Raw genomic sequence first — 24,462 nt, 5'->3', positions numbered from 1 at the left:
CTAGGAAACTAATACCTGGTTAATCAGGGGCTGGACACCCAGAGAGGAAGGAAGATCAGCCACCATCATCTTCCCTTCCCCGGAGCACATTCAGACCCTGAAAACCCTCCCCTCCGCTCAGATTTCCTAAATTTCCTAAAGGGTTAACTGCTTCCCTAAACGTTTCCTCCATTTCCTGGGAATTCTCAAACCTAGCTTTGTGTGTCTATGAGCTAAGGGGAGACCAAGAAATACCAGCTGCGCATGCCTGCACACTCTCTCCTTACCATGATAATTCAGATGAGACATTTCCCCACTCTGTGCAACTGCGTGACTTGCAGTCTGCAAAGAGCACAGGAGAAAGAGCTGACTTGTTTTTCCACGAGAGAGAGAGGAAAAGCTGGGGATTGAAGCCCCCCCCCCCAACTGCCAGGTGGGTGCACAATGGCCTCTATGGAAAGGAATTTGATCTCTAAACATGAACAAAAAGTTCCCATCATGGCACACCGGAAACGAATCCGGCTAGGAAACATGAGGTTGCGGGTTCAATCCCTGGCCTCACTCAGTGGGTTGAGGATCCGACATTGCCATGAGCTGTGGTATAGGTCGCAGATGTGGCTCAGATCTGGCGTTGTTGTGGCTGTGGTGTAGGCCAGCAGCTATAGCTTTGATTTGACCCCTAGCCTGGGAACTTCCACATGCCCTGGTGTGGCCCAAAAAAGACAAAAATAAAATAAAATAAAATAAAATAAGATAAAATAACAAGCTCTTTATAGAGCAGATAAAGCCCATTACATCCATAAAAGCATCTGGTGCTCCCTGGAAGACGTACTGGGGTTAGTGGGTGGATTCACAATTCATGTGCATCTTTCAACTTCTGTCCACACTGCAGGCTGAGCTTGAAGGACCCCGCGCAGGGTTCTCCTGGCAGAAGGAAGCATTTGGAGAGCAGCTTACTTGCCTGTGAATCCCAGAGGATTCTACTCTAGAGACCCGTAAGCACAGTAGGGAAGGGAGATGGTGCAGAGATTTCGTGTATTTATTGTGGAATTCTGGGCCTGGGGTGGAGTCAGGGAGAGATTGCTGGTATTTCATCTTCTGGGGAAGATTTGTGACAGGGCAAAAGGAGAACAGAATGGTTAAGAGCTGAGCATGCGTGCCCTGGAGCTGAGAGGTCTGGGTTTAAGTTCTTGCATTTATCCCGTATGTGCCCTTAAACATGTCACTGAACTGTCTGTACCTTAGTATCCTTACCCATAAAATGGGTGCAAGGCTAGTAACCCACAGCCCATGGTCATGACAGGGATGGAGGTGATTCAAATAAAGCTTCTGAAACCACATCTGACACTTTATAATTGCAAAATACGTCTTACTGAAATGGTTGACCGAGGCCCTAATGATGCTAAGCAAGGAACCAGCCACAAGTTCAATGGCTTAAAACCACGCCTGTCTATGCCCCCAGATCTGTGGGTAGGCTCTGCTCAGCTGGACTCCCTTGGGTGCTGGCTGGGGCTTGGCTGACCTTGGCTGGGCTTGGCTGACCTTGGCTGGGCTTGGCAGGAGGTGACTCTGCTCCATATGGCTTTTATTGCTTTCCCAAGACGGTGGGGATGGCCTTTGTCTGGTGATGGCAGAGGCACAAGGGTACAAGTAGAAATGCAGAGGCATCTTGGGGCCCAGGTTTGGTGCTGGCACACCATCAAATCAAGTCACATACCCAAGGAGGCCAGGAAATACACCCTGCCCTGGGGGCCAGCAATGCCAGTCACACAGCAGAGGCTATGGAGAAGCGGGGGCTGAAGAACTGGTGCCAGGAATGAGAACGACCATAAGAAGTCTTTTTATTATCATTTACTTAAGAAGTGTTGAAGGTCCTGTCGTGGTGCAGTGGTTAACGAATCCGACTAGGACCCATGAGGTTGCGGGTTTGATCCCTGCCCTTGCTCAGTGGGTTGACGATCCGGCGTTGCCATGAGCTTTGGTGTAGGTCACAGACGTGGCTCGGATCCCGCGTTGCTGTGGCTCTGGTGTAGGCCGGTGGCTACAGCTCCAATTCGACCCCTAGCCTGGGAATGTCCATATGCCACGGGAGCGGCCCAAGAAATGGCAAAAAGACAAAAAAAAAAAAAAAAAAAAAAAAAAAAAGAAGTGTTAGCCTGGAGTTCCCCATGTGGTACAGTGGGTTAGGGATCTGGTGTGGCTACAGCGGTGGCATAGGTCTTGGCCTCGGCTCAGATTCGATCCCTGACCCTGGGTACTTCCATATGCCATGAGTGAAACCGCAAAAGAAAAAAAAAAAAAAATTCTGAGAATCCAGGTCAAGAAACTATCTCCTGATCTGACAAGCTGACTTTGGGTTAAATCACTCATTCACCCAGATTGAGAGGGTGCATTTTATTTACTTATCTAAATAACCGAGGCTCCAGCTCTCATATTAACTTCCCTGTAGCCAAAGAAGTTCCCTCCTGGCCACTCCTAGCTCTGAAGATTTAGCTAAGTGTGTGTGCGTGCGCGTGTGCACACACGTTAAATAGAATCAGATCTTTGTTAAAATCTGCAGACAACTTCCCTATCTGAGCAGGGTTCCTAAAAGAACTCTTCTAGAAATGATTACTCAGGATGACAGACTATTAGGCTATGGTAAGCCCCATAGTTAGCACAGTGACTAAGGATGCTTAGAAATGGCAGGATCTGTGAGGGATGTTATCTTAGTTACCCCAGAGCTGGGGCCCAGTTGCCAAGGGGGGAGGGTTCTTAAAGGGACAGGATGGCTTGTTACCGAAATTAAGTTTTCCTACCTGTTTTTGTTCTCTCTTTGGCGCTCACATGTGTGTTTCGGGAGAATGCTATTGAAATCCTCCATGAGGAAGCAGCCCAGGAGAGAACACAGGCTTTCCAGCACCACGAGAGCCCTGCCTGAGCCTCCCTTTACCCACTGAGGCAGCAGCTAGGAAACTCTGCCTCCTGGATGCCGGGGTGCAAAGAGAACTGGGCAACGGGTCTACCTGTGCCTTCAACACTTGTCCCCCTCCCGAACCTAACCCCCTATCCCTCGCTCCAAAGCCCCTGATTCTGTGATTTTAGCTGAGAAAAAAGAAGGGAGAACCAAGCCTTCGTCAGTTGCTTCAAACTCTCCCCTGGCAACTTGTGGTAAGACATGTATTGATCATTGTGCCTTGGTGCCTACACATGGCTTTGCAAGGCACTGCCAACCCTTAATACAGAGTGTGATGTCTGCTGATATTTTCCATTCTATTACCCTTCAAAATATAATGCTGGGGAACCACCTGCGAGACTGAGTTCATAATGCACTGATGGGTCCCACCCCACCGTTTGAAAAACTCTGGGCCAGTTTCCAGGTGTATGTCGATGGGTAGAGGGGTAGAGAAACAACACTCCTGAAGACCCACAGACCTCACACTTGTCTAAAGCAAGAGGCAGCTGGTCGGAATAAAACTAAGAAAGGATGTAGCTAACCAAGCAGCAGGGGGTGTCCATATAATTTCTACTTGGGCCCCCTCACCGGCTGGGTATGCATTGTAAGGGTTCCTTCTGCACAGGCTTAGAAAGGCTTCTGGAGAGGACAGAATGCAGAGGTTCGTATTCCTTCTAAAATAAATAGACTTGGGTGTTAAGAAGTGGGTGACTCGAGTGAAATGATCAAATAGGAAAGTATATAAGCGACTCTGATCAAGTGAACTTGTGAACATGGTAAGACGCTGATGGAACCTCCCAGGAAATGTTGATGGAAATTGAACTTTTCAGGGTACGGATGGGAAAACTGGTCCACGGATCAGACGCGTTAGGATGATGTCCCAGAGTTGCCCCAGGTCATAGATCCTGGTTTCCTGAGGTCCAGCGGTTCTTTCTTGGCTCTCTGGGTTTCAGGGTCGTTATCTTGTAAATGACAGTGGCCCTGCCTTGTGTCCCAGGATGGCTGTGAGGTGAGACAGGTGGGAGCACCCCACCTTCTAAATCCTGATGCAGTTCTACAGGCTGCCTGGCATCTCCTTTCCCATCCTCTTCCATCAGGAGAGGAGCCTGCCCTGTTTGCATCTCTGCCCGGGATCACAGGTGACTGTCCCGGCCTCTTATTCAACGTGGCTGTGATGACAACAAGGTGATGTGACCCCTGGCCTTTCTGCCTCAGGTGCACACAGACCTCGCTGGGTCAGGATTCCCCTGGACCGGGTCCTATCCTGGCTCTAATGAGAAAGGACCCCCCCCACCCCGCCACCCGCCCCCTGCCAAGTGATGTGGCTTCCAGCACAAGGACCCCGCGCTTTCAAAGCCCTCCATGGAACGTAAGTGAAAAAGCGGATTCTGGACCTGCCCTCGGAGCCAGCGGCCCCACACAGAAGATGGCCTGTTCCTGGCTGTGTTTATAAAGGCCCATCACATTCCCCACCCCCGTGGTCCTGGCTTTAGAGAGAGGATCAGAGCCAAACTGACAGGCGGTCCCCACGTCTTTGTTAAACTTGAGCTCAGATGGACGTGGAAACACAAGAGGAGCCAAATCATATGTTTAAACAGTTAAGAGGAAACCAGGCTCAGCAAGGAACGACAAACCCTGGATTTAGCCTGGGTGAATTTTCCTTCTCTGGGATTTCCTGTCCCTTTTCTGGATGTTTCTATCTATCAAATGGTCTCTGGCAGTTGGTTTAAGACCATCAAACTCTTCAGGGAAAGAGAGCCTTGCCCAGGACTTGGGCTTAACTGCCAAAACACCTACGGCTTGCCAGCTAGACCCAAAGCCCGGCTTAGGGACACAAGCTCCCACCTCTTCTCTGCCCTTTGTGGAAAGACAGACCAAACTTGAAGACGGGGCTTAAAGTACCAACTCCAAACAATAAAGGCCAGCCTGCAGCCCCCACCTGGGGTGCAGGGATGGGATGGAAGGGGGGAGCTGGTGGGGGTAGGTCTTTAAGGAATGTAGAGTAAGTGAACCCAAAAGTCTGCCTCCTGCAATGTTCTTAGACCGCAGTTAAAATTTAACAATTTTTTTATGGAAATCATCTGGTATGCTCAATGGCAGGGGGTGGGGGGGTGGGGGGGGGTGGGGAAGCAGTGGCAAAGAGGGAACAATGGGCTGGGATTAGATAATTTACTTACTGCTAAAATTCCAGGAAGTTTGTGTTGATCTGGGCCTGGATCTTGTTACTTTTTAGCTCAAATCTAAATCTTTATCTTCCTAGTATAGTTGAGAGGACTTTTTTTTACGTGGCCATTTTTACAGTTGTAATTTTTCCCCCCTTTCATCAAATAGAGCTGGTTAGATTAGCAGCTCTTAGCACGGAGATGAAAATATTGGTAAGGCCCATTGGGCCCTGTTTTGTTTATTCTAACAGAGCAGGCTTTGATCTAAACATATTTCCTGGGGTCTGGACGAGATGACCTAATTCCTGTCTTATCCGTCTCCACTTTCTGTGAATCTCAGATTGCGCTCCACTGTGGAACCCTTTGAAATTCACTTTACATTTTTTCCCACTTTGTTACCCCCTCTGACATTTGTTTCATTTGGGGTAGGAGTATGGAACTCCTAGTAAAAAGACGCCAGTGTTTTATTTCTTTTAACAGGACTGCTAAGTTTGAACAGAGTGGGAGTTTTTTTTTTTTTTTTTTTTTAAGTTCTCTCATTCTTGACATTCGCAACACGCCAAAAACAATAAGCAAATAATCTGCTGCTAGAAATTTATGTCAACTGCAAATCATTTTCGATGTTCCGTATGACACTTTTTTTTTTAATTAAAAAAAAAAAACAAAAAATGCACACACACACCTCTACTCCCATAAGCATCAGTTGAACAAACCTAGCCCAGGAGGATGCAGGATGAGCCTCAGGAATTTCCAATTGATCTGCAGGAAACTGTTCCCGCCTTACCCTGCTCTCTGCCCCAGTCACTGGCCTGAGGAGCTTTGGCTAGCTTGAGTCTGTCACTGGTCTTACTTTTTACCCCCGAAGTTCCTGACAGTCACCAAACTTGCTCTTCCAAGTCTATTTTCCAGAAAGAAGGAAGCGTGTGTGTGTGTGTGTGTGTGTGGTGTGTGTGTGTGTGTGTGTGTGTGTGTGTGTTTAGGAGTGGGGAGCAGTGATGAAGGGGGAGAAAAGGAAAAAAATAAAGGTAATACAGGGAAGGAAAGATGGGAAGAGAAGGGACCAGAAGAAGGGGAAAGAATGACAGCCACACAGTGAGACAGAGAGAAAAAGAAAAGCATAGTTCCGCAAAAATTCATGCCCCCCTCCCCAAGGTGGTAACTAAATCTTGAGCGATGGGCACAAGGGCGTTGTTCTACCATTCGCCGTAATTTTCTGTTTTCTTTGTACAAGTTATATGTCCAAAAAAAAAAAAAAAAAAAAGGAACTGGGGGCCATGTCCCCAAAATCAATAGTTTTTAGTTAAAAATGTGTGTGACCTTGGCCTTAGTCATTTCAGGCAGCAGCAACCCAGGAAATTCGGTTCTCGGCGATTCCAAAACTATCTCGACGCACTTCACATTTCAGAAAGGGAGAAAAGAAAGGTGAAAAAGACGAGGCTTGACGGGAGGGGGGTGGGGACGGTGTGTTCACATCTGCTTTAAAATAAACCCTTTTGCTTTATAAATTCATTTCTCTTCTGCCTGCCGGAGCCCAAAGGCCGAGTGATGTCTCACACAGAGAGAGGAAGCAGGCTGAGGGCGATGTCTTGTTTTAGAAATGAATGGGAAGGGAGCGGGCAGGTGAGGATCCATAGATTGGAAAGACAGTCGATTCCTGCATGCCTAGGCCGGGGCCAAAGCGGGGACGGAGGCGCCGGGTGAGACCCAGAACCCAGGCGCCGACCTTCTCCTAAGGGCTTCAGTCGCCTCAGCAAGTCCGGCCAAAGCAAGAGCTGCCTTTGCTCCCTTTAGCTCATCAGAAAACGCTAGAAGCGAGGAGGTGGGGGGGGAGAGGGGGGAGAAAAAAGCACCCGCTCCCCGCCCCAGCCGCCTGCCTGGCGGAAGTGGACTCGCAGTCCGGGTGGCTCAGGGCAGTGACCCCCGCACCCGCCGCGGGTGGGAGCCCCAGGATGGGGGCAGGGGAGGGGAGGGGGCCCGGCCTGCAGGCTCCCGCCGTGGGCGTGTACGGGGGAGCCCGCGTCGGGGCTCTCTGCCGACGGAAGGGGCCCCTTTGGAAAGACGCGTGCGGAGCGGGGACGCGGGAACCCAGGAGGTGGTTGAGGCGCGTGTGCGCCAGTCCCTCTCGGTGGCGGATAGCCCTCGGATGCCCCAGCTGGTCCCAGGCTCGATCCTGGGAGAAGCGCCCCAATCCTCAGACCATGCGGGCCTGGACACCCCGTCGTCTTGGAGCCCAGCCCTGATAAGGGGATGGGGGCCTCCTTCGTAGCGGAAACATCCGGCCCCTGTCCGGTGTTGAATAAGAGCTGCCAGAATCCCACCTTGTCCCCTCTTTAGAGCAGAGGGGTCTCTATGGGGGCGGCGTGGCCGGGACTCGAGAGGTGCAATCAAGCTAGCGTGCTGAAAGGTCCGGGCGAAGCTCCGCAGCCGGCCGGCCTGCGCCATGGTGTCCCCGCCCTCTCCCGGTCTGGGGCGCCCGCCCGCCCACCTCCACATGGCCCCCGCGGGCGGTCAGCGCCCATCTTTGGGCACGCCCCGCCGGGGCCCCCAGACCACCCAGCCTGGGGAGGTGCGCCCCGAGTGGCCATGAAATGACCTGTGCCCCGGTGGAAACTTCTCCTGGAAGGTGGCCCCGACGCTTCTCCCTTACCTGGGCGCAGGGCCACCGGCTGCCGCAGTTCACAGCCTCTCTGGAAGGAAAAACTTGCTGACCCCGCTAGGCACCAACTTCCACCCCGTCCGATTGCTTACCCCAAAAGAGTGCTCAGGAGGAAAACATGTTTCCACTAGAACAAAAGGGAGAGAGGAAGAATCAGATTGAATTTTGATGATGCAAATGCTCAAACCGACTCTATGTATCCTTTGTCATGCACTTTTTCTTTCAAATATGCGAGTGTGTTTAAATGCCTAAAAGACTAATTAAATAAAGACCAAGTTGACCTCTCTGGGTCGAGGCCCAGTTTTCAGAGTCAGATTATATAACCCCCGCTGCACCGGGAATTCTCCAGCCATGCTGCTCTCAGCGGCCTGGAAAAGGACCCAATTAAGGGAAGTGAAACCGGAACAGTTGAAATAAAGCCGATGATGTCTCCGTGGGCACAAATGTCCAGCTTAAGAAACTTACCTGGCCAGATGGAACGTCCAATAACAACTTTTTATTCCATATCATTTTTCCCCTTTTTGGGGGGGGGAGGAGGGGGCAGGGGGATTGTAAAAAGAGTGGCCAGACAAGTAATCCATACTGGGATCCTCCAAATTTAAAAAAGGAAAAAAAGAAAACACATGCCCATGCAAACCTGTTTCTCTCGTGCCTTTTACAATTCCTTATTTAGAGAGAGATACACACACACTATTTACGGGTGCCTGGGGAAATGTTAAAATCCATTTCGGGGCCTGGCTAAATAGAAATGCACTCTAGAAACACAGACACAGTATTTTGTTTTTATCTGTTGCAAAAAAAAATGTATTTGATTACTTGAGTAAAATTACAGTATCTCTGTTGTTAGTAAGTATTAAATGTTAAAGAAATTGGACCCCTCCCCCCTTTCCTTTCAACTTTCCAAGAAAGTGCATGTAACAGTCCAATTTTTTTTTCTTCCATACCTAATACAAAATAAACAAACACTATACCTGCTCTCTTGATCAAGAAGAAGCATTTGCTCTTGTAAGGAACATATATGTACATTTTAATGAAAGTGATATTTCTTTGTATATACAAGAGCATCTACGTTTTCTCCACTGAAGGTTGTTCAAGATGCTATACTTAGCAGCATTGTGAAATTCCAGCACACATTTTCTATTGTGAATATACCTACAAGGCAAAATGTTACGTCTCAGTTTCAACTACCAAAACAACACTTGTATTTTTTTTCTAAAGGATTCTGCGTGCTTATCACTGTACAGAAACTTATTAACATTGAGGACAACTCAAGTAAAAAGCACGATACAAAGAGCAGTTCAAAACGGAAATGGTTAAATCTACCAAAAAAAAAAAAAATGCAGGTTGAATTTTAGAATCAAAATCAAAAAAAAAAAAAAAAAAAAACCAAACCAAAACCCAAACCCAAACCCACACCTTTCAAAGAACCACACAGTTCAGTCTGTATGTTCAGTTCTTCCCTTAAATTTGTTTCGAGAGATTAGACCATGTGTTTGCTGATAAAATTTTTCCAGCAGGATCAAAGTGTACATTTATATACAGACTTTATTAGAGATCTAATGCATCACTGAGGCATTGCATCAACACCAGATTCATATTAAACTGGATATAGAAAATAAGTTAATGCCAGATGAAGACCGCCTAGCAGGGCAACTTGCAATTGCCATAAATGTTACAGCAAGTTTACAGGACTCTAGTCAATTAGTATTTAGTCCCAAAATACAGAAGACCAAAGTTAACGCTTGCATTCTGTTTGCAAAGCAAGGTTATATCACTAATAAATAAGCTTTCTTAGAACTCTAGAAGTGGAACAAGGTATAAAAGAATGTCTTCAGAACGTTGTAGTTCAGAGATCTGGGGGAACCAAGAAGGCCAGGGGGGCTCGGGGCAGGGCGGGGCGGGGGGGCAAAAGGAGTAGGAAGCAACCGTGGGTCTCATTGGGGACGGGGGATGCTCCTTCTCCAGCCAGAGTGGCTTTAACTTGTGACGATCTCTTTGCTGTCTTCCACGAAGCGGGTGAAACGGAAGTTGGTTCCGTTCTCGCTGCTTGCCATCTTCTCCAGGCCAGCCAGGGGCGCGCTGGGCTCTGAGTTCTGGAGCTTCTCCAGGTTTCCTGTCAGCCCGCTAATAGGTGAGCTGCTCCCGCTGCCCAGGCTGCCAGGAACGGGAGGGACGCCGCCGTTCTGAATGACTGAGATCTCGTTGGCCTTCATGGCCAGCCCGTTGGAGAGCGCTGCTGCATACTGATTCCAGAAATTGGAAGGATCCCCGCTTCCTGACCTGGCCGCCAAATCCTTCTGGAACATTTCTGGGAACTTGACAGGATTGCCTCCTAGAAATGTCATGGGGCCATCCACGGAGAGCCGGCGACCTCGGCGTGCAGGGGTGCTGTTCCACATATGAGTGCCCATGTGTACCTGGGGGGGGGGAGGTGAAGAGGCGGGGGGGGGGCAGGGGAGGAAAAAAAGTGGGGGGGGGGAGGAAGGGAGAAGCTTAATAGTGGAATCTGTCTCAGCTCATATCCCAACACATGACAAGGCGAGGGGCTGTGATGTCTGTTCTTATTATGGGCCCGACAGTGGGAAGGGGAACAAGCACCGTCCACTCCAGTCTGCGGCTAATAAGGTATCTGCTCTCTGCAGCCCTGGGCCGCCTCTCCTCTGCCTGGGCAAGGATGCCTTACTTACTCCATTTTTATTACCTGTATTTAGCTTATAATGGCCTCAAGCAAGCCAGTCCGTCGCAGATAGCTCCTTTCAGGGTTAGAATTGTTATGTCCACTCTCATTGCCCTGGTAAGTATTGTATCTGACACCCTTTAGCCTATAAATGTCCTTCTCAGATGGGAAGCAAGTGCCCCTCACTGATTGCCCATTGGAGGGCCCGTGCGTGGAGAGAAAGAGCCAGAAAGTAATTATTCATCTCACATTACTGGCAGCGATCTCTGGAGAAATACTCTGTCAACAGAAAAATGTACACAGTGAGAGGGCTCCTCTGTTGCTCTAGAACTTAAGCATATTTGCTTTCTCTCCAACACAGATCAGGAGGACCTGTTGTATAATCAATTATCATAATACCCATTAGCAGAGCGGTGACGTTACCATTTTTAGAAAGACAAACCAGGCTGGACTGCAGAGTTATGAAGAAATAGAGGCCCACGCCGCGGAGAACTGTAATTATTAAGTGATACGGGCAGCACACAGGCCGCATGGAGGTCTTTAATCAATACCCCATGGCAACGCCGGGCTGTCTGCCTTGGTAGGTAAAGCAATTCATTTGGTGCACTTAGCGGAGACAACGGAGCTGGGCCGCTGCTCCGCTTAGGTACCAGATTATTCAATGCGCTCTGACCTTCTCCAGGCGGCACAGCCCGCCCCGGTCCCTGCCGGGATCCTGACCTGCACGGGCACCCGTGTGGCTCTGGATCAGCCCCACGCAGCAGGTTCCCTCCAGGAACGCTCTCCCTGACCCTCTGGGCCGAGGACTCTGGGAGCATGCATTACAAACCGTCGGTGGCCGAGGGGGAGAGAGAGGGGGCTGCCGGGGTGGGTCTGGGTGAGGTGCAGATGGAGAGATACCTTAAGATTGCCTTTTGTTGTGAATGCTCTTCCACAAATAGTGCAAGCAAAGGGCTTCTCTCCAGTGTGAGTTCTCTCGTGGATCTGCAGGGCACTCGACGAGGAGAAGGTCTTGCCACACGTGTTGCAGTAGTGCTGTTTGGGGGTTCTCCTGGGCAGAGCTGGGAGCAGAACTGGGGACGTGGCGGCGGAGGAGGACAGAGGCCCCGAAGGAACGTGCCCCGTGGGGGTGTCCTTACTGTCCTGAGGAGTCACATGCACGAAGCCGTTGACCTCTGTCTTAATGAGAGATGCCAACGAGTTGGCGGGAATCACCGCCGAGTTCTGATTGGGGCCAAGGTTGGAACTGGGCTCAAAGAGCTGTGATGGTAGATCTCGCATCTGATGTGTCAACATGTGTTGCTTCAAATTACCCTTGGTGGAAAAGCCACGATTGCAGACTGTGCAAATAAATGGTCTCTCTTTGGTATGACTTCTGTAGTGAATGTCCAAGGCACTCTGACAAGCAAAGGTCTTGCCACAAATGTCGCAAGCAGTGTTTTTAAATTTACCCCGGTCTCTGAACGGGAAGAGGATCCCTAAAGAATCTTCCTTGATGATTTTCTCCGTGTGACTGGATGTCAAGTCCAAAGCCCCACCATTCACGGGGGTGGGCGACAAGCCATTGGCAAAGTCACTGGCTCCGGCTCTCTGTGGCTTCTCCTCGGCGCTGGGTGACTTGTGGAATTCCTGGGTGCTGTTGGATGGGGACAGAGCCTGCATGGAGGAGGTAGACTCTGAGATGGCCGGGCTGCCAGCACTTTGGCTCTCCATGTCACCACCCACTGAGGACGAGTCGTTGGTCAGCACGTCCCCCTCGACCGACCCGTTCTCCACCGACTTCAGGCTGGCCTGCAGCTGCTCCGCCAGGCCGGCATTGATCATCTTCATCTGGTTTTCCAAAGCGGCGATGCTCGACATCTCGAGAGGCAAAGGCGAGGAAGACAGGCTGTCTTGGGACGCATCCGCGGACTTGGGCGTGTCCGGGATGCTGCCCTCCTGACAGTCTTCCATGTTTTCATCGGAGAAGGTGTCTAGGTCATCAAAGTTCTTCTCATCGAAGGAGCCCGTGTCGGACTCCATGGACTCGGGGTAGCTGTCAGGGACTGGGGTGTTGGGGATCTGGCCCCCCATGTGCATGCGGATGTGCTGCTGTAGGACCACAGCGTTGGTGAACTTCTTCTGGCAGATGGGGCAGGAATGCTGGACTCTGAGCGGCGGCATCGCACGATGGACACTGTAGTGGGTTTTAAGGTTCCCTTTCGTGGTGAAAGCCCGGCCGCAGATCTTACACTTAAATGGCCTCTCCCCGGTGTGGGTCCGGTAGTGCATCTTCAGGGCACTCTGACAACTGAGGACCCGGTGGCAGATGATACACTCGTTGGGGTCCGTGGCCTTCTTGTCAATGTTTTCCACCAGCTGTTGAAGCTTGGACGTCTCTGAGGCCTGAGCTGAGTCCAAGAGTCCCCCGAAGGGAAACTTCGCCTTGAACTGCTCGGACATGAGCGGCAACAAAGGGTTGGTGAACGTGGAGGCACTGCCCGGGCCGCCGTCAGGGGCCAGGGAGCCCAGAGCGCTGGTGCTCACGGCCGGGGCTGAGCTGGGGCCCACGCCGCTGTCTTCGCTTTTGCCACTGGAGGGTGGCCCAGCGGGCGCGTCTGCCTCCTCCGGGAGCCCACCTGGGTTTCTCGGGGCCGGCTCGGGAGCCCCGGAGTCACTTTTGACGGAGCCCGGGGGGCTGGCGGCAGAGTGGCTGATGGGGATGGGGGCTGGCTCTTCGGTCTTGATGAAGGGGGGGAGGCTCGGGAGGGTGGGGGGCAACGGGAGGCCGACGGAGGTGGTCAGGGTGGGCAGGACGGGTTTGGTGTCCAGCCAGCTGGTGACGGGCTTTTCCGGAGGGATGGACATGCCGTAGGGGATGCCGGTACTGGTGGGGATGTTGTCCAAGTGCTCAGGCACCGGGTAGGGGTTCATCTGGATGTGAGGGTACTTCTCTTTGTGGCGCTGAAAGTGGACCTTGAGGTTCCCCTTGGTGGAGAACCTGTTCCCACAGATGTTACACTTGAAGGGCCTCTCTCCTGTGTGGGAACGGAGGTGGATCTGCAAGGCACTGTCGCTTCCGAAGACCTTCGCGCAGAACCTGCACTTGTGTTTGAAGAACGCCTCGTCGGAAGCGCTTTTCGCGTCGAAGGCGGTGACATTTGGTGGCTTGCTCTTTCTTTGCTGGGCCAAGGCGGACAAGGAGTTTAAATCCTCTGCCGTCGTTCCGATGTTGGGCAAAGGGGTGGGGAAAACCGAGTTAGCAGGGGCCGGCTGAGGTAGAAGTGGATTAGATGCAGGACTCAATAAACTGCTTATTGCGAAAGCTGGTGAGGAGGCTGCTGAGACGGCCGGGTTGCCGGCCTGGGCGGCCCCCGCGCTCGAAGCCGCTTTCTCGGAGGCCGGGGTGGTCACTGCTGCCGCCAAGATGTTAACACTGGGGGAAGAGCCGCTGTGGGATGGAAGGATGGTGTTGCCAGAACTGCTCTGAGGTAGCTGGATTGGGGGGAGCTGTTTCACACCGCTGATGCTGGCAGACTGGCTAGCGAGGCTCTGTGCTAACCCAGCTGCTGCCGCCAGCTGCTGAGATAAATGGGAACTTAGGGTGGACAAAGGGTTGGCAGATGTTCGTAAAGTACCTTGAGAAGGACTAGAAGATGCTGGCAAGTCTGCGTTCTGAGACGCCAACAGCAGTATTTGGTGACGAATCTGTTCGATCAGTTGCAGCTGGTGGATCTGCTGCTGCTGCAGAGCTAAGAGCTGCTCCATCAGGGCTGGGACGGCCAGCTTGCCTCCGGAGGCCCCACTGCACCTCGCTTCCTGGGAGAACTGGGCCACCGCCACCTTGGTGCTCTGGAGGTTCTCGATGATGACGTTGCTGTTGATCACCGAGAAGTTGCCCAGTGTTGTCAGGTCCCCGAGTTGAGGTAGAGAGGTTGTGATCGCTGAGGTACCTGTGCAGGAGCTGCTGCTGCTGCTGCTGCTGCTGCTGCTGCTGCTGCTGCAGCTGGGGGGCCCACTGCCATCGCTGCTGCCACCCAGGGGGCCACTGCCGCCTTTGTTAGCCACCGGGGCCTCCACCTCCATGGACTCTTCCCTGTCCGGCCCGTGGTGTTCTGGAAGGTCGCTGCAGTCTCCTTGCTCTGTTTTGTTAACCGTGTCATTCATTTGTTCATCGGGATGATGGGGAGAGGGACTGGGGGAGAAGGGTTCGGGGGGAGAGGCTGGACTCTCATTTACGATTAAAACGAGTTGGTTTTTCGTGCAGCTCTTCTTGTGGAGCAGAAGATCTGACAATTCAAAGAACTCGGCACAGCACCGGCCGCAGACGTGGGCATCCTTGCTCTTAGTGGTGCGGTTGGGTTGACCCTTCTCCGCGTCTCCTGCAAACGTCAAAAGGAGCGGGGTTAGCGAGGGAGCCAGGACACCTGGAGCCACCTGTGACTTCGAAAAAGGAGAAAGAGGGTGGTCAATTCTTTTTTGCCGGCAAAACTCAAAACTATGGCCCCTGAAGACCAATCAATATTCCCTAAGAACGTTCAGAATTAAATCTTAAGGCTGTTGGAGGACTTCCTATCAATCTGGTATCTCCGGGAGCCCCGGCCTCCAGGTTATCCATCAAAATATAAAATACTATAAACTGCCGACATTGGTGCCTAATGAAATTCCATAGCAAAATATTGATTTCCAATATTTTATACACCGTATTCTCCACTCATCCAGAGAGGGTCCGGCCACCATTCTGAGGACTTATTAGGCTCTTGAGTTTCTGTCAACCTTATTCATTTTCAACTGATTCAAAGATATCTGTGACAGTTTGTTCTGTCACTAAACTAATTTGTAGTCATTCAGGTTCCAATCAGTGGTTGACAAGGGAGAAAAAAAAAAATGCATATCACCAAGCTGAAGACTGACAACTTGGAAATCACCTCCAGCCCCTACCTAGAACCTGAGCTCCTTCTGATCCGTGACAAACACACTTCAGCCACATCAGTAACAAATCCTCCAGACCTCTCAGGACTCAGCTGAATACAAAGGAGAAAGCAACATGCGTGCGTGCGTGCGTGCGTGCGTGCACACGCACACACACACACACACACGAGAAACACAGCGATCATAATCCGTTTCAAGGCCTGCCTGGCACCTATACATCATCCCATGGCATGTTCATTTTTAAAATTAATGCAATCATGGCTACCATTCTACTAACTGAGGACTATATGCCACTATGCTCCAAATGGCAACGTTATGCCTCTAAATGTTTCATTAAAAGTGCTCTATCTGTAAAAACTGGCATGAGATTTACGTTTCTGATTACACATCAACTTACAGAAGGATGTGCAGTTAAGGGGAAGCAAAGAAATAATTCTTGGTTTCCAGTTTGGAAATGCTTTGCAATTCTCCTGGTCTGAATGTCTTTAAAAACAGTTTGCTCTTAACTGTTATCAATTGTTTAACAGATTGTCCTGAACTTTTCATTATAAAATCCCTTTATTTCATGTTTGTTTCCACTGGTTGCTCAGATTTCTTCTCACTAAGATCCATTTGTAAATTAAACATAAAAATCTCCAACTCCAAGCTAACATCCTATTCAAAGACAGGATGGCGTCCCATTGTTTGCCCAGCATGGGGAACACCAACTTCTGTTGTACAAATGGTGTGTGGTCATCTCTGAAGGCTGTGGAGGAAAAAAAAAAAAAAAAAAAAACTGTTTAATTCAAGGATTACCTCCCTGCATGCTTTTCTGCAGAACTGAATCAGATAATAGTTAGTTTCCATGACTTCCAAATTGAATCTCCCAGAAAACTTGCAGGGGGAGAAAAAAAAAAAAAACTAATTGCAAATATGAATAAATGCAATCTCAAAATGCTGCTTTTCCAAGACACTTAAGAGTCAACTCAAAAGAGCCAGCATTTGCCTCTTTGTAGTAAACATCTTTTTTTTTTTAAAGAAAAAGCCTGAGTAGTTTTGCCTTCCAGAAAATATAATTAATACCCTGATACTAACTTCTGAAAATTCCTTAACTCTCTTTGCCTTGAGTGATGCTGAAGCTGATTAGAAGCCCTGGTAAAGTACGCCAAATGTGTGCACACTGGGAGTGTTATTTGGGCAGCTAAGTTATACTTAACAAGCTAGCTTTCCTAATACCCATCTTTTAATCTCCGCAAGGGTATAGTGCAAAATGCATTAACAATACCAAACAAATCTTAAGTTGTGGCAGAAAATACCAATAATGATTCCGTTTTAATTGAATGTTTAATCATCCTAACTGGCACAGGATTCCTATGCACATTCAAGGTGCTGTTTGAAACCCTTTCTGTCTCTCTCTCTCTGCCTTAAAATAATATAAACAAAATATTAAATGAAATTTGCTAAAGTTATGTTGCTTAACTCGGGACAAAAATAATGTGACAAAAATTCTGTTGAAAGCTTCGTATTTTGACAACCAATTTTAAATGATGCATCCATTTCAGACGCTTATTTTAAACTAGGAAATGCAATTCCTAATATATTCAACAGAAATGTTATTTCTTTCTCTTTGCACATTTCCATATGTAATGGTTATGTTTCCATCTACTTTTACAGCCAATTATGAAGGAACAAAAGCTATTCTGTTTGTTCACACATTTTCAACAAAATGCATTAAAACTATTATGTCAGCATGTTCTATTAAGCTCTGCATTCAGTGGAAAATACTTTTCAACCAGCTCACATTTATCAAAACATAAAGCCACTTTAAAACACAGTTTTGCTTGGTCAGCTGGGCTTAGACAAATAATGACAGATTCAGAACTAAATAACTAGCAAGGGAAATCAGAAAACTGACTTCATCAATTGTACACATTACAATGTAGTTGCTTCAAATATTTAGCACATCTGTGCTCACGATTAAAGGGCATTTTAATTCTTTATAACGTGCAAACATCTGATATTCTCATAATATATAGAGAAAATAAAAGGAAGGTTACTTTGCAGGAGTTAGCTGATTATTACTTTCCTGGGCTCGAATTCTCCATTTGTGCTGCTTCAAGACTCACTTGAGAATTTTTAAGTTTTTCAACCTGAACATTTTTATATTTAGGATTGTGCTAACTGGATGGAAAATATAGACACTTAAAAAAAAAAAAAGTCTGCTTGCTTCTAAGAAAGAGACTGTGTTACAAGAGCTGCCCATGTTTTAGCTTCGATTTTCACAACATTTTAATAAGCTGACATTCGGTCTCACTGTAGAGTCAACTAATTTAATTTCTCGATGTTTATGAACACCAAGAAAAAAAAACTTGATATGTATTTTGATTTATTTCAAAAGCAGGTGTGGCTCCACTATTATAGTTCTTAACTTTAAATCTATCTGCATTCTGAACAGAATTCCAGTGAAACAGGGTTATAAAAAAAAAAAAAAAAAGACCAAACACCAGGACTAGTTTGAATCTTTAACTACCAAAGGAAATATTTTAAGTTGTGAAAAGACACACACACACACACACACACACACACACACACACACACACACACGTTCTAATTCATTTTTCTGACCGTCTGGTATCTTCTATCTCTCTCAAGAATCTGTTACACAGGATTGCAACCGGTGACCCCATTATAGTAAATAAAATACAGTTGCCTCGTTCCCTGTACTATGGGGAAAATAATATTCCAGAGTCTCTTCTATGGATTTTGCATGCAAATGAAAAGTAATTTTGTAACTGTGGTCATACAGGAAAATTTCAGAAGTAGTGGTTTTCTAACTATGTACACACAAAGAGATATATGCGGAATTTTCTGGGGTTCTCCCCCCCCCACCTCTGAGTCAGGGAAGGAGGTGGTGAACTTGCAGCTCCATCCTATTTATATGAAAATCCCAGATGTTTGGGTTCTTTGGGTGCTATTTAGGTACTTGATGCCCAATTCAAATGTGTCAGTTTTTCATCCTCTGAACTCAACACTGCGGAACAGGAGGCAGAAAATTAAAGTGTGCCAGTCTGTCTGTCTGCTGAGAAAACAAAAATAAAACTATGTCCCACACGGAAAGGTTTCACCAGCCAGGGGAAAAAAAAAAAAGAAAGAAAGAAACAAACCAAAACAAAACAACAGCCCCACTGTACCACGTTTAGGGTTCTTTTTTGGAGTTCCTCGGCAAGACCCCTCGTGGTGTTGCTTCCCATCACCTTCCGAGCACATTAACATTTTTCATAAAACCTCTCAAGATTGTGATGTTGGAACCTGCAGTATTCACAGGCTGCTCCTCTTTCGTAGGCCAATTTAGAAAGCCTATCACAAACATTTTTGATTGATTGGTCTTTTATCTTTTTTTTTTTTTTTTCGGTTTGGTTTTGTTTTTCCTTTTTCTTTCACGGACCTGGGAAAAGCCTGCATCTGAATGTCCAGCTTAAGATTCCAAAGCAATTTTAAACACCAGCACATATGCTCTGCATATTTTCTGTAGCGTCTTAAGTTTTGTCCTGTGGAAGATGCGACCAAATGCCACATTTTACTGGCCCCCTTCAAGCTCCCTCCGTGTTGTGAGCAGGATTAGGAGATTCTCGGGTGGAAGGCTACAAGGGAAATCTCTGAAAAAAAAAAAAAAAATAACAACACGGACAAGACAGTCCTTTGAAAATCGTGATAACCAGCCCACCTAATGTACACAATAAATGAAAGGGGAAAATGTCTTCCCTTTGGATGAATCAAACTGAACACTAGATGGGGTTCCAGTTGCAAGGGTTTGTTCAAAAACTTCTTTGTGGCTTTCCTATTCCAGTGACGCGTAAAAGAAACTGCTTAAGGCGAGATCTAAACTTTGACTACATAAACATTGGCAAAGGCACAAGAAACTAAATCCCTGTTGTTTGAGGGTAAAACTGAGCTATGGGAACTACCTGTCAATCTTCCCCTTTGGGGGTCTGGCATCTGAGGGTGACAGGGGAATAAGGTTAGGAAAAGAAGCCAAGCTGATAAGGTGAAACTAAAATAAACTAGGAACTTCCTGCTAAGTGACTAGCAAGACTCAATTTGGGGGTCACTGGGAAGATACCGAAGGACATATTATGATCTGGACCTTGTCACCTCTGCATGGGAGGAGGCTAGCAAAGGTTAAAACAGCTCGACACATCTAGGTTTTCCAAAGCCTGGCACACCAACTTTTTTTTTTCTCTTGGAGGGGGAGGGGTGCCGGTTCTCAGGCTAATTCACCCTCTCCTTCGCGCCACTGCTGAATGACTGCTGTTTTGGTCATCTAAGAATATTCTGGAAGATAGGGCTAGCGGGATCAGGAGATACCCTCGAAAAACCGAACTAAGCCTGCAGGAGGAATTGGTGCTGGTGATTCCACTGAGCTTGGCTTTTCACAGTTTCAAAAAAACTGAACTGCGAGGCTGCCTAGATTTCCCCCAGGTTTTTTTTCGGGCAGATCTCTGCATTCAAATGTGGGGTTTCTGCTTTCTAAAGGACTGGTGGCCAAGACAACTTGCTACCCGCAAAAGTACAGAGAAATGAAAGAAAGCCCCCAAAGAATAACCTATAAATTGGCACTCGTGCCTATAAACCATAGGTGAACCTGGACATAAAATAAACCACAAAACATTCAATATCGCAAGTCCACCTTCAGAAGCCCTCTCTTGCATCCAACGACCCTTCGCTCGTTTTGTGTGCATTTGTGGCATTTTAGAAAGTATGTACAGCCTGAAGCAAGTCCCCTCAAACAGTTTGCATGGTCTCATCCAGAATCTTCCATCATGACACAAACTTAAAGTCAGCCCGATTAAACATGATTTCTTTCCAACTGCCTTATCTTGCAGGTGTCGGTTTTTCAAAAAAAACCAATTCGTTATAGTTCTCGCTAACCTTTTGGGCCCAGAAATCAATGTGTTGCCATTAAGCTGCTCACAATGAGTAAATTACTTTGGTAAATAATAGAATTTCATTATTAATATAAATAAGAGGAATTTTTATGATACTTTAGAGGAGAGGCAATGTTTTATCTGCAGTTCATGGTGTTTTTATCTTTCTTCCAATATTATCTTTTCCTTGGGAAAGCTGAGCACAGAAACACTTTCTTAATAAATGAATGCAGACTGAGTGGGCCATCCATGTAGTTCCAGGAGTCTTAAAAAACACCACCCAAGGAAGAAAAACCCAACACACACACAAAACACACACCCTACAGCCCCCCTGAAATCCAAATCTTTAGAAAATAACCTACATACAAAATCATTCAATTTTAATGTTCCCTTTCCTTAGAATTATTTATCTCGGTAAAGAATGTTCCCAATGGCAGTCTTCTTTCTATAAGTAATTTGAGACTTGTTGAATATCATTTAAGAGACAAGTAATATGTACAATCTTGGTTTTGTAAGAAGCAGAAAAATTCCCCAAGTTTATTTTGGGGCATTATAGCTGCACTAAAGTAGAATGAAAATGTGAACATCATAAAACTGACCAAATAATCTTTTCCTGAACTTGTTCCGATGAACAAGTTTCATCGGGCTGTTGAGCCTGGCTCGGGTTTTCTTTGTACACGCGCACACACTCAAAACACACACAGGCGTGATAGGCAGCATAGCAAGCCTGGCTGCTCCCAGCCCTGGGAGTCCCCTCTTTCAGGGCTAGTGTAACTGGGGTCTACAAACTTTTCTGGGTCCCACTCTGGGCAGAAGTCACGGAGCTGGAGGAGCCAGCCTCTGCTGAGAGCACCAACTGGATGGAATTTTGTTATCTTCAACATTTCATGTGCCACATTTTAAGCCCATCTCAAGATTACAACATTGTAAACCAACTATATCCCAATAAAATTTTAAAAAAAAGAAAAGAAAAAGTAACCATGCTGTTTACATAGTGGTTTATCTTCTAAAAATATAGCCACCTTGATATAGGTGAAGAAGAAGGGGAAAAAAAAAAAAAAACCCGCAAACTAAAAACAAAAAAAACTCGGAGCCCCAGGAAGTCCTTGAGGTGTGTGTTCTGTGTGGAGGGAAGAACAGAGATTGCTGAATACGCTGCAGAAAAGGGGGTGACTCTTTAAGGTAACTTTGAGGCATGTCAGGTTCCCTTCTCTGTGTCTCACAACTAGTAAGGTGCAAGGCCCTTCTGTAAATCAGACATGGAGAAGGATTAGTTGTGTACTAATATTATTACAACATACTAAATCCTGTAACCCTATTACAAAATCTACCCTCTAGGCAGCTTCTCCCAAACTTATTGTTCAACCATGTAAATACAGTCATAACCTAAAACCATTACAACTGGAGAAAAAGAGAGGGGGGTGGGGAGAGGTGAGAAAGGGGGCTGGGAGGGGAGTGTTTCCTAAGATGCCTAACAGTTTACTGCTTCTTAGGACAATGAACCAGCTTTGGGGGCGATAAAAAAGAAAGAAAGGAAAAAAAAAAAAAAAGAGAAGAAAGGGCGGAAGGAAGGAAAGAAGGAAAAAAGTAAAAGAAAGAGAAAAAAAAGGGAAAGGAAACTTGATGCAGTTACTTAATGAAGTTACCTCAATGCTCAAAGAAACTAAAAAAATAAAAGTCCTAATAAATAATAATGGTCAGAGGTAGTGAACTCTTTTTATGCCATGGCTTTATGAGAAGCCTTAACTATTAAAAATTCCAGATTCAGAAGGCAACAGCAAAAAGGCAAAGATCTACGGAGCATCAATTCTCCACGAAGCCCGAGTCTTTATTTTGAAAATATATAAAATCAGCACACATAAAAAAAAAAAAAAAAACCCCAAAAACCTCTTTTTTCTCCTCCAGTTAGTTAGGTTTGTCCTCTACAAATTGTGCACTTTCACGGTATTACGGGTGCGGAAGGTCTCACCAGAAACTTTGGGAAAAGATGTGTGGGGACGAGATGCAGAAGAAACCAGCTGAGAAAACCGGGAAAAAGACTGTTACAGCGGCCTTTGGTAATTTCACCTCCATGGACCCGGACCTCGCCTGGGGTGGAAAGCGGGGATCAGAGGTTCTTTTCAGAGGACTGAGTAATCAATCGCAGGGCTCTGGGAAAGGCTGGAGGCTTGAGAAAGTGCTGGGGTGAAGGGGACAAATACTGTAAACAAATGTCTTAAGCGGTCTCGGTTCTCCCCAATTTCTTAACAGGGACCCCTATACCAGGAGACCCCTTTCCGGACAGCCGGGGCGAAGGGCGGGTGGGTTTCCCTTCGCGTCTCTGCCCGGGTTCAGCGCGGTTCCCTGCGTCCCAGCTCCGCTGAGACGCAGGCCTCTAAGGAAGGCCCCGGGGACCGCGGGGCCCAGGCGGCCGCAGAGTTGAGTGCACTGAGAAGGTGCCCACCAAAGGGCAGCTTCGGAGTTCTAGGGGGTCCAGCTCCCTCCTCCACACCCCAAATTGACGCCCGGGACTGGTGCATCCCAAGAGGCGTCCGGAGTCTCGGGGACCGCTCCTGGGGGACGGGGTTTGGGGAGAGAGATAGCCCTCGTCCTTCTGCACCCAGAAGAGAACTGTGCTGGGGAACCGAGCCCGGGCTCCGCTCCATCGCCTCCGGCCCTGGGCCTGGGAGCTCGGGAGACCCCAAAGTGAAACACCTTTAGGGGTAAAGAGGGATTCGAGGGGTGTTCCCTCCGTACCCCCCAATTCCCTGTCCGGATCTCTCCCTCTCTCTGCCTTAGCTCCCTCACACAAACTTTGTTCTGGACTTCTTCATTCCCTTAGGGACCCGGCAGTTGTCGCCTCCGTCGGAGGAAGCCAGTGCCTCTGTTTTAGGGGGTTTCTCTGGCGACTAGATAGTCCCCCTGCTCTGAAAAACGACCCTTACCACTCCTGGAAGTGCAAGATACCACGATCCTTAGCGAGAGCTGACCGAGTCTAAAGATTACTTGGGGGCTGGCGGGGGTGGGGTGGGGAATGCATGTATTGGCAGAAGAGATGCGGGGGTAAACTTGGGTAGAGGGACCCCGACACTTTCCCCCCGTCTTCCCGAAGTCTGCCTGGGGAGCAACTAGCTGCAAAGAGCTCTCTCCACCCGGGCCTCCACCCCAGCATATCAGGCGCGAGCGCCCGGACACAGGTCCCCATCTTCTTGCAGCTCTGAACTCCCAAAGGCACCCCATTCCCTCGCGCGGAGCCCAGGAGGGGTGGGAGGGTTGGGGACCCGGGGGGAGCGCGGCGCTGGGAGCTCCCCCAAAGCTCCAAGTTCAGCCCGGAACATAAAGTAAACTTCCTTCCCGAAGGCAGCAGGGCCAGGGCGGCGGAGGCCAGGCCGGGGCCCCGGGCGCCCGCGGGAGAGCGCGTGGAGCTCCGCGCAGTCAGGCGCCGGCCGGCCTCTGCCCGCACCCCAAGCCCCGCCGGACACCCGGGCCCCAGCCACGGTTCAGCGGGTCCCGGGCTCCGCTCCCGGGATAAGCTGGGACAGAGGAACAAGGCCGGCGTGCCCTCTCTCCTCCCCCCAGGAGGACCCAACAACTCCGGAAAGATCCTGCGGAGAGAAGTGTTTGCTTTCCCCGGGGCAGGAGGGGGAAGCCCAGCAAAGGCAAATTGAAAATTGAAAAGAAAAAAAAATTGCCGAGTCAAAAAGGCCAGCGGGGACTCGGCGGCGGCGGCGGCGGCGACCGCGGGGCGGTGGGCGCGGGGGCCGGCCGCGTGTGCGTGGGTCCAAGTGTGCGTGAGTGTGAGTGCCAGTGCGTGTGTGCGCGTGTGTGTGTCCGCGGCGCGGGCCGGAGCACTCACCATCTCGCCGGGGGAGCGAGGCCACTTCGGGGTCGGATTGGAAATGTTGAGGCTTCGCTTGCTTCCTCCGCGACATGCTGGCTCAAACATCAGCTGGGGCAGAATAAAAAATTACTAAAAAAAAATCTTCTCAAAATTACGGAAATCGAGCGGCGGCGGCGGCGGCGGCTCCCCCCGCCCGCCGGCCCGCCCGCCCCCTCCCCGGCTCCCCGGCCCCGGGCGCAGCGCGCATGTGTCCTGCTATAATTATGATTATCAATAATGCATTGCGATTAATCATAGAGGGGCTCTTTGAAAGGCGATTGGCACCGGGCCAGCGCTATTCAAACCCGCTCGCCTTAATCAATTAGTTCGTGATTTGCTGCAGACCCCTGTCTCTCCGCGCGCTGGCCCAATAAGCCGG

At 48.7% G+C, this 24,462-nt stretch overlaps 1 protein-coding gene and 1 long non-coding RNA gene across 2 annotated transcripts in view; both read right to left on the bottom strand.

Annotated features, from left to right (window-relative positions):
- The window catches only part of LOC146402299 (uncharacterized), a 28,074-nt gene extending 20,203 nt beyond the window's left edge, over window positions 1-7,871 (bottom strand). The window contains exon 1 of the long non-coding RNA XR_014805922.1: window positions 7,724-7,871. This is a non-coding gene — a long non-coding RNA (uncharacterized LOC146402299). The remainder of the gene's footprint in view (window positions 1-7,723) is intronic.
- Window positions 7,872-9,259: 1,388 nt separating this feature from the next.
- SALL1 (spalt like transcription factor 1) lies at window positions 9,260-24,164 on the bottom strand. Its single transcript, XM_003126987.5, has 3 exons — window positions 24,060-24,164; window positions 11,310-14,770; window positions 9,260-10,149 (listed from the first exon to the last, which is right to left on the bottom strand). Exons 1-3 carry the CDS (start codon window positions 24,133-24,135, stop codon window positions 9,709-9,711), a joined length of 3,978 nt encoding a protein of 1,325 aa, XP_003127035.2. The 5' UTR covers window positions 24,136-24,164; the 3' UTR covers window positions 9,260-9,708.
- Window positions 24,165-24,462: the final 298 nt, after the last annotated feature.

This window comes from Sus scrofa, chromosome 6, assembly GCF_054392235.1.
Source record: "Sus scrofa isolate SSC_HxYL_T2T_F1_AM1 chromosome 6, Sscrofa_HxYL_maternal_Yorkshire_Landrace_v2.0, whole genome shotgun sequence".
NCBI classification, from domain to species: Eukaryota; Metazoa; Chordata; class Mammalia; order Artiodactyla; family Suidae; genus Sus; species Sus scrofa.
Note: the sequence above shows the minus strand (reverse complement) of the source record. Positions and strands in the feature narration are given on the sequence as shown.